This window comes from Asparagus officinalis, chromosome 3 (genome assembly GCF_001876935.1).
Source record: "Asparagus officinalis chromosome 3, Aspof.V1, whole genome shotgun sequence".
NCBI lineage: Eukaryota > Viridiplantae > Streptophyta > Magnoliopsida > Asparagales > Asparagaceae > Asparagus > Asparagus officinalis.
This window is the reverse complement of record NC_033796.1, coordinates 11,400,967-11,410,730: the sequence shown is the minus strand read 5'-3', so window position 1 is coordinate 11,410,730 and position 9,764 is coordinate 11,400,967. Positions and strand designations below refer to the sequence as shown.

General features: G+C 37.2%; 1 protein-coding gene across 2 annotated transcripts; it reads left to right on the top strand.

Annotated features, from left to right (window-relative positions):
- Positions 5,337 to 9,223, top strand: LOC109832993 (type IV inositol polyphosphate 5-phosphatase 7-like). 2 transcript variants are annotated; one of them, XM_020400510.1, is made up of 13 exons: positions 5,337 to 5,867; positions 5,982 to 6,069; positions 6,231 to 6,299; positions 6,436 to 6,523; positions 6,602 to 6,706; positions 6,799 to 7,299; positions 7,391 to 7,526; positions 7,612 to 7,805; positions 7,904 to 8,012; positions 8,133 to 8,281; positions 8,363 to 8,652; positions 8,739 to 8,794; positions 8,894 to 9,223. In XM_020400510.1, the coding sequence occupies exons 1-11, from the start codon at positions 5,838 to 5,840 to the stop codon at positions 8,574 to 8,576; spliced, it is 1,683 nt and encodes a 560-aa protein (XP_020256099.1). In that variant the 5' UTR covers positions 5,337 to 5,837; the 3' UTR covers positions 8,577 to 8,652; positions 8,739 to 8,794; positions 8,894 to 9,223. The 2 variants fall into 2 exon arrangements, with proteins under 2 accessions (XP_020256099.1, XP_020256100.1); XM_020400511.1 differs by having other exon boundaries at positions 8,878 to 9,223.

Genomic DNA, 9,764 nt, shown 5'->3' with positions numbered 1-9,764 from the left:
TTATCTTGATGAGAAGTAGTGAGCGATATTACAGAATGCATTTTTAATCGTCCTTCGCAATTCTACTGTCAAAATCTGGTTGTTGGTACCATAGATGCTGAAATCTGAACAAATGTCAATATGTCGTGTGTTCATCATTGAGTTGATAAAAACTTACACACTAAGCTGAAATACTTTCTCTATGTTGTGTTTTTCCATGTGGGGTTGATATTGTCATTTCAGGTTTCAATTTTTTGGTGGTGCTCTTGATAATTAATGTTGGTAGTTAGGATTGTGTTTGGTTTATTTCTACATAACTCAAAACTTCGAAACGATATATAGGAATGGAGAGCGACTTCTCAACGGTAAACAGCTGAGAAAGAGCTCTCCTCCAATTTTTTTCTCACTTGGTGACCTGCTGTTTAGATGTTTTTGTACATTACCCTGTGGAACACTGAAGCCTGTACGGTGATGCGGCATGCCTGACACGCGTCGCTTACGTGCGCGACAACACGCGTTGTGTATGTACCAGACATGAATATTTCTTGGCTTGTTATTGTTTTTTCTTGCGTGCCATGTATAAGAATTTGACGTTTCTCAATGTCCAGTCTTTGTTCCTGTCTGTGTTTCTTGGAGGCGTAAGAGTTAGTTCAGTGCTTTGTTAGTTAGGGAAGTTAGTTGATGTGCAGGTAGGTAGCCAGTTTGGCAACTTGAAGACTTTTACATAACTAGCCTCATCCAGATTTTACATAGGTAGGTAGGTAGAAATTTGTGAATTTTCTTCACATGAACTGCGGCCTGCAGTCTTGTGGGAAATAAAAAGAACGTTAAGGACCGACATCAGTCAAAATTTATCCGTTTATTACCGCCAAAATCAGTCTGAAGTGGTGTCCTATGAGAAATTAAACGAGTCTAATCAAAGATAAAGTGATGTTGACGTGTGTTAACTAAGTTGTCACATCTAGGGAGGAGGTTAACAAAAGAGGTCAACAAAATTATGAGCTAGATTATTAGTGATCAACAACAATTACAGTTAAGACTTCACATAAAGGAAACAACTGAAACTACCTACTTTGAACCTCACATCTCATATTATTCTTTCTTTTAATGCCACGCCCCTCGAAGAAAATGACATGGGAAAAAAAAAGCTAACCTGAGATTGAGAAAGAGGGGTTAACCCACTAGTCCAAAAACCTGATTTCAATAAAAAAAAACCCATGAAAGGAGTAAAGCTAAGCAAAATTGTGAAGAAGGCTTCAAAGCTCAATAAAAAGCAAAAGAGAGATACTTTGCCCGAGTACGGGCCCTGAGATCTTTGACTCCCTCTTGAAACATATAGGGACAGGGGCAGAATGGGAATGAATGTGTCTGGAATCTGGGACGTATTCTTTCGCTTCGCACGATTTGGTGGTCAAATTGTTCGAACAGGTCCTTGTGTGTTAAGAAGCTTTGAACAAAATGTGAGGGTATTTTGGGAAACGGAGTTTGCTTATGCATGTCTTTTGGAATCTAATGGGAGGAGCATTTTGGGGATGAATGCTATGCAGCTATGAGTAGGTTCGCAAAATCTAAGAATCAGCTGCTTAATGATTAGCCTTTTTCCAAATTGATCAGTTGTGGCCCTTGTGGGAAACTTTTTTTCTAGAAGTGATAATGTTAAATAGAAAATTTTACTGTATTTAATGGATCTTTAGAATCTTATGAGGGAGATATGTTGGCTAGTTGCTAACTTGCTACAGAGACCTTTTTTTTTTATAGAATCCAAGCAAAGTTATTCATTAGATTGGAGTTTGCCACCAATTTAAAGCTTTAAAAATCTATCAGAAAATTTATGTCAAGTATTCTACGTTCCTTGTTACTTTATAGGTGATGAAATGCTTAAAACGATGAAAGATTTTGAATACACTTGAAATAGGGAACTAATAAATTAAGAAATTACGAAAAAAAACTATAGATTACTCTTTATTTTTAATCATATATTCGATGCCTCTTTCTGTATGGGACTAAATCCACTCTTCCAGTAAATTTAGTAACAACAAAATATAAAATAGACAGAAAAATCGACGGAGGCATGCAAAAACTTTGTGTCATTAGAGATGTTTTATTAGCGTTAATTGCACTTAACCGTAAATTTTTAAATCAACGGAGGCATGCAATCCAGCAACTTCTGAGCTCACCGTGCCTCCATTTGAATGCAACACCTGTTCATGTGGGGGAACGATGAAGTATTTTAGCACATAACAAAGTTGTTAGATTTGTACTTAAAAAATGCTAATTAAGTTCTCAACAAAACATGCTCTAAGCTAAACAAGGTATCATAAATTTGAATATAGCTTTCCATTTGCCTGCCATGTCTCTTTTGTAATCATCAAATTAAATACAGTAATTGGGACCACAGTTACGTGATTCAAGCTTTGTTATTGATAAGTGACAATAAGGCTCCTCCTGATTTTGTTTTGTTATAGCTGGCTGGACTGAAGCATGTGACAATGTGGCCAAAACTATTAACTGCACTATTCAATTAATGCAATATTAAAATTCAAGCCCCTTAGTAGTTTTGCACATTTTCTTTCAGTAATCGTTTTGACAAGCACTAACTAATTTTAGTGTACGAATGTGATGTGAAGTCGAATTATTAAAAGAGTTTCGACGGCTCCGATCGCCCCCCTCCGGTCCGATCGGAGGGTTCAAAATGTAATGGACCACTTTGAACTCATCATTAATTAGATAAGAACCAAGTCATTTTCCTTAGGTAATGGAACCTTGAAACTCATCATGTATGCATTGAACCCAAGCGCTTTGAACCCTCAGATACCACACAAAGGGCTCTTGGGTGGAGGATTATCAAATCAAGAGTTTAGACTAGTATCTAAATATTTCACATACTCACCCTCAAAAGTGCACTTAGGAATCGGAGGGTGATTAAAATGCTCTCTGTCCCCTTCGTGATATCAGCTGATTATACTATTTCGACAATTAGTTGAGCTACTGCTTTCCTTTCAATTTGGTTTTTGAGCATTCCGTAGACCCACATGAGAACTCCATGGGCTAACAAAGGACACCTGTAACCCCTTTTAATTTACATAACAAAACCCCTCTCCCCACTTGCTCATTACTTTTTTTTTTTTTTTGCGTCAACGTACTAACAAGTTAGTGAGCAAACACATTGCTCAACTTGAGCTTATTTTGTCTTGTATATACTTGTATTGTGGCCTTGTTGCCACGTGGCTAACATTGCTGGACATAGTTAAGGGACTGTTTGATTGATGTATTTGGCATTGGGGGTTGGACAAAAAGCCTGACAAAAGAGCACTTTTCTGCCCAACCCCCAATGCCAAATACATCAACCAAACAGCCCCTAGACATATCTCAACCGTCCGAAGGTTCTATATGTAAAGTATTCTAATCAAATTTATTTTCAAGGTTTTTTTTTTCCCTTTTCGCAGCACCATGTTACTTAGGATCAACATGTGTCTAATTAAGTGGAGGCCTCACTAGGATAGTGTGAGGTTGCTAGGGATTCCATTCATGTGATGGCAAGGAATAAGGGTCTAATCTAAGTCTAATCCTAGGGAGGTTTCATGCTTAAACATCAATATCGACATTATTTTATTTTGCTAAACGTAGGTTATTGCTTCATTTGATGATTGCCCCACCCTCGATTTATGTGACCCGAAGATCATATGCATGGACTAAGGGCACAGTCTTCCACATGGCCTGTGGCCTCAGTAAGCAACAAGGCTTAGCCAAATCCAAAGATTTACTTTCTAAAGCTTAGCAAATTGATTAAGGGAGCCCTAATGAGGTCCCAAAACACATGCAAGATCCTAATAAAATGAGCGCGCCCCCTCGAAGTGTAGCGTTGAGTCCGAGCACAAGTCTAGACGCAAGCAAATAGAGACAATAAGGATGCTCCAAAATGTTTTGACCTCCATCAAATCAGGACCAAGCATTAAGGACAAAACCCCAAAAAAGGGTTAGGACTCAAGGACACAAGTCCTTTGATCCAGCCAAAGCCTAATCTAAATAGCCAAACCCTACTAATAGCCCAAAATTCTAGGTGAGCCATCTAATTTGATTTCATCTTGATCTCACCCCTTAATTACTTAGTTTGAGACCTTTGGAGGGGGGTGAGCTCCTACGAAATCCAAAACCCTAGGAAAGCCCACCATTTCCCCATGCATAAAGCAAAATCTAGGCTCAAAACATTCCTCTTCGCCCTAGATTATCCTAGATCACTTAACTAAGCCCAAAACACCTAGAAGGTTAGCACCAATTTTTTAAAAAAGGAAATATTGTAAAAATATTATATAAAATGTAAGAAAAAGAAAAAGATAATCTTATGCAAGCCCACACCTACACTCATGCAGACACACAAACCAACAAGAAGAAATTTAGAGAGAGAAAAGATTTCCCCTCTCTCTCTCCCCCTCTTTCTCTCTCCATCATGTCTTTATCTTTTTTCTTTATTAGTTGCTTTAATTTTGAGCTGCCCCGAGAGGAAGACCAAATGGAGAAGAGCGTACATCTCACTGACCGTGGGCAGCTTCTTGCAGGGATTGTAGGGCCCGGGCAGTTCTGTTTTCCTTCCAAATTATATTTTTCATTTCCTTAAATTCTTTTCCATTTTGTAAATTAAACCCTCAATTTTTCTGAACCGTAACTGAGTCAATGAAGTCCTATAATCCAAATTAGTCCTTGTGTTAGTTATTCACTCCAGTTCCTTAACCCTAACCAGGTTAGTGATTGAATAAACAGTGAAGATTATTTTAATTTATACCCCTCTCATATAATTTCTTTCCCGTGCATCTATAATTACTTCCGCTGTTGGTGGTGATGGATGTGAAAATCGCTTGATTAATTTTATGATGGTTTTGAGTTTTTTTTGGTTGAGTTGTTTAAAGGTTGAAGGTTGAGTGTATAACTGATTATATTAAATGTTAAGTCCAATGATAAACTCTCCATATGTTAATATCAATATTTTACATCAATTTAACATTATTTTATGTAGAAAAATAACCATATCGATATTTCTTTATATAGCAAAAATAACCACATTAACATTAATTTCAATACTAATACCATACTATCAATGATGAAAGAAAAAAAAATTATCATATTGGAAATCGTACAAAAAAATGCCAATTGGTAATTTAGAAATTCTCCATAACAGATATGATAACCTATTAGACTTGAGAGACTAAAGACAATTTTAGTGATTTGAAAGACCAATTTAAAGATAATAAATGGTTAAGGGACAAATATGTTAAAAACACCACATAAAATATAATAAGTAAAAGGGCATTTAAATATGCATTGCCCTGTTCTTGGGCTGCCCCTGGATTTGGGGTAAAAGGCCTCGAGAGAGGAGAAGAGGAGAGAGAGAGAGAGAGTGAAGAAGAAACCAAGAGAGAGAAAGAGAGCTCAAGCTCAATCCTTTGCACTTTATTCTCTTCAAATTGGATACTTTGTTGTACAGCTGAGACCGAGGTCTCGAAGGAGAGTGCCCCCCCCATTCCTTCAACTCAACCCCGCTCTCTTTCATTCTCTTCTCCAACTCCCCACATTGGCCTCTTCGCCTTCAAGCTCCAATTTCTATCGCTTGGGTCTGGCTCGAAACTCCCCAGTTTGAATGCCCATCTCATTTTCTTCAATACCCATCTGTTCATTCGCAAAATCTCGCTGGCCGAGTGGCTAAAGATCCAATTTTTCCTCGGATACACAAAACCCAGATAGAAATAAGAATCGTTTTGAGTGGAAAGGGAGTTCTTTTCTCTATTTGGTTATGTTATTTGTTTCACATTCTATTCTGCGTGGAACCTAGATCTCTGAGGAGGTCTACAAGCTGAAGGGGAACCATGAAAGATGTTAATTCGAAGAAAAGCAAGGTTCTTTGCAAAGAAATTTTCACCCATTTATTCCCCCATTTACCGTGTTTTTGGCGTTTTTTTTCCAGGTTGCTGATTTGGCCCTTTTTCATATTTTTATTTGTTATTGAGCAGATTTCATGGTCTAAGAGCTTGGTTAGAAAATGGTTCAATATCAAGAGCAAAGCTCAGGATTTTCATGCAGATGATGTCAATGGGAGAGGTCAGTCTCCAATAAGTTAATTCTGTATGAATTCTGGCTTAATTTGCAATTGACATAGTTCAGATTCTTAGCTCTGATCCACAGCACAACGGTACACAATCCTCAGCTTTTTTTTCTTCCGCTTTTTCTTTTTTTCTCAAGAACTGTTTGTTCTTTTGCAGGGGGTGATGGAGAACCAAGGACCAGTTTCTCGGAGAGGGAGTCATGCACAGTGAAGAAAAGCAGAACAGGTTACAGTCCCTAGAGTCTGCACAATTCACTTTGGGCCACAATATCGTCTTTTTTTTTCCTTTTTCCCCCTCCTCCATTTCTTGTTGTTTATCTTGAATCAATTTTACTAATTCCATTTGGGTTCTAATTTAACAGAGAGATGTTGTAAGAAGAATTCTGAAAAAGCCCGGCGAGGTCTATTCGATTATGATTCAGCTCAGGTTACAGATACTCAGGACTACAGGTACTTTAGAAATCTAATTGATAGAAACCTAGTTCATTGCTCTTTCTAAATTCTGAATGTGCTCTTTTGTGACTATAGCATATTTGTGGGAACATGGAATGTGGGTGGAAAATCACCACCAAGTTACTTGAATCTTGAAGATTGGCTTCATTCCTCACCTCCTGCTGATATTTATGTTTTGGGGTAAAATATTATTCTGACACTAATTTGCTCAGGTTGTTCAATAGATAAGTTTTCAACTTGAAGCATCCAAACTAATTTGTTCTGATTCATAGGTTTCAAGAGATTGTGCCATTGAATGCTGGAAATGTCCTCGGCACTGAAGATAATGGCCCTGCTAGAAAATGGGTGTCGCTCATTAGAAGAACACTGAACAACATTCCCGGCTCAAGCTATAATGGTAGTTATCACACACCTTCACCTGTTCCTGATCCAATTGTAGAGCTCGATGCTGATTTCGAAGGAGGCTCAACGAGGCAAAAGAACTCATCTTTCTTCCATCGGCGATCATTCCAATCTTTGAGTAGGAGCATGAGGTTTGATGGAGATATGATGATTCCTCAACCGAAGCTAGATCGTAGGTTTAGTGTATGCGATAGGGTCATTTTTGGAAGCAGACCGAGTGATTTTGATCCTAACTTTAAATTGGGTGGATCTGATGATGATGAGAATATTGATGGAGAATCTCCTTGTACCGCCTTTTATTCTCCAATGAATTATGGTTATGGTGTTCCTCAAGTTCTGGAAGAGAGAGAAAGATCAAGGGGGAACTCGAGGTATAACCTTTTTTTCCTAAGATTTTCTAGCTATATATCGATAAATGTTATATAATGAACTAATTTATGTTTAACTCTTGGATAATTGTAGGTATTGCTTGGTTGCTAGCAAGCAAATGGTTGGAATTTTTCTCACGGTTTGGGTGTGTAGAGAGATAAGAGACGATGTAAAGAACATGAAGGTTTCTTGTGTTGGGAGAGGGCTTATGGGCTATCTTGGGAACAAGGTAGCTTATTTTCTTTAGTTTCAATTTATTCAACTATCAGTTATTTTCCCATTTAATCATATATATGTTTGTCTTTTTTTTACAGGGTTCAATTTCGATTAGCATGACCTTGCATCAAACAAGCTTCTGTTTCGTCTGCACTCATTTGACCTCGGGCCAGAAAGAAGGGGATGAGTTGAGGAGAAATTCTGATGTCATGGAAATTTTGAGGAAAACAAGATTCCCACGGGTCAATAGGATTGGTGTTGAGAAATCACCTGAAACTATTCTCGATCATGAGTAAGACCACTGCTTAATAATCAGCTAAAATACAGCTTACTAATTTAACACTTTGTTTTCCTGACTTAAAAGATCTCCTGTTCTTTTCTTTCTTTTAGTCGAATTATATGGCTTGGGGATTTGAATTACCGAATTGCTCTTTCATATCGATCAGCAAAGGCTCTTGTGGAGATGCACAATTGGAGAGCCTTATTGGAAAAAGATCAGGTGAATTACCTTTCTCACCTTTTGATATCTTGTGACATAGGGAAAGTAAACATTCTTCCAATTTTATTTCTTTATTATCCATTGCTGTCGCTGAAATCTCCGACTTCTTACGCGTGACAGCTTCGGATTGAACAAAGAAGTGGTAGAGTTTTCCATGGTTGGAATGAAGGAAGGATATATTTTCCTCCAACATACAAGTATTCAAATAACTCTGATCGATATGCTGGTGATGATATGAATCTAAAAGAGAAACGAAGAACACCGGCTTGGTACAAAATATAATACTTTTCTCATATCCAAAGTTTCCTTTTATTCTTATTTGCTGATATGGGATTATCTTTTGTTTAAAGGTGTGATCGAATCTTATGGTACGGGAGAGGACTCAGTCAATTATCTTATGTTCGTGGAGAGTCACGATTCTCCGATCACAGACCAGTATACAGTATATTTACAGCTGAAGTTGAATTGATCAATCGTAGTAGAATCAGAAGGATGAGCTCAAGAGTTGAGGTTGAAGAACTCTTGCCATATTCGCATGGATACACTGAACTCAGTTTCTTTTGAGGGAGGAAAAGAGTTTGATTTAGGTGAATGTGCACATTCTGGGATCGGAGGATTCTATTCATCAAGCTGAGAAATTGTAAGATTTACTGAACATGAATTGATATTAGTCTTTTCCCTCAAATGCTTATGAAATTGCTTTACTAACTACCAATTTTTCTTTAGGAACCCAGTTGATTTGTATGGCACATCTCTGCAAGTTCAAATATGAGCTCGGACAGGTGACTACCTTAGCTTAAAAACTTGTTTCTGAATTTAATTTAACTGTATATATGATACTGATTCATTCTTTGGTTACTAACAGACTATTTTCTTAACAGGAAAGCGAGCACTGTAATTTATCTGCTAACCGAGAACCGAGCCTGAAACTATTTGCTATATGAAAAGGATTCTGTTTGATTAACTGCTAACCATACAACCCTTGAAGCCAAGGAAGAGCTCTAGACCAAGGACCAGTTGATAAGCTTCAAGAAATAAACTATGATTCCATATGATTCTTTTGAGCAAGTTGTAGGGATTCTTTTATGTATTTTAAATCTTTTTTTGTAGGCTAAGGCTGTGTTAGGATGATTACAAACAAATAATGATTTGTACAGTACTTTGTTCAGTTTTATAATTTGAAAAGAAAATTATAAAGAATTGGTTGCATACTTATTGCTGTATAGAGAAAGGGACAATGTTATAATGTATTGTTCAGGGTTTTGGTTCATGGGGTTTCCTGAAAAAGGGTGTTCCAATTGAGTATATCTCTGTGGGTACCTTTGAATCTATTGCTGTTTGCTTTATTGCACACATCAAAGAAAGGCAAGAAAATGACAGATATTATTGTGGGCAGAGTTGGAGGCATGGATCCTTAGCATAAGTTGTAAACAAAGAGTAGATTTCGAAAGGAGGTCAGACGCATCAAATAGTTTATGTATTTGTTAAAAGAGAGTGATTCTGACAGTCGGAATATTTTTGAAGGGTCAAAAGAGATGATGGTGTTTTAATTAGGCAATTGATTTCTTGAGTGTTAGCGTGAAGATGCTGGTGATGTTACAGCTAATTAATTGTAACATAAATGATTTAAGAATAATTTGGGTTAAACATCAATTCTTATTATCTCCTTTGACAGGTGAACTTCATATTTATAGCTATCTGAAAGTAAATATGCAATACTCTCTTAAAGTCTGATCAGCGCATTAAAAGCCA

Excerpts from the sequence above, each read along its gene's own strand:
- LOC109832993 (XM_020400510.1), top strand. The coding sequence starts at position 5,838 with ATGAAAGATGTTAATTCGAAGAAAAGCAAG. Across the intron at positions 6,524-6,601 it reads ACAGATACTCAGGACTACAG|CATATTTGTGGGAACATGGA; the intron begins GTACTTTAGAAA and ends TTGTGACTATAG. Across the intron at positions 6,707-6,798 it reads GCTGATATTTATGTTTTGGG|GTTTCAAGAGATTGTGCCAT; the intron begins GTAAAATATTAT and ends TCTGATTCATAG.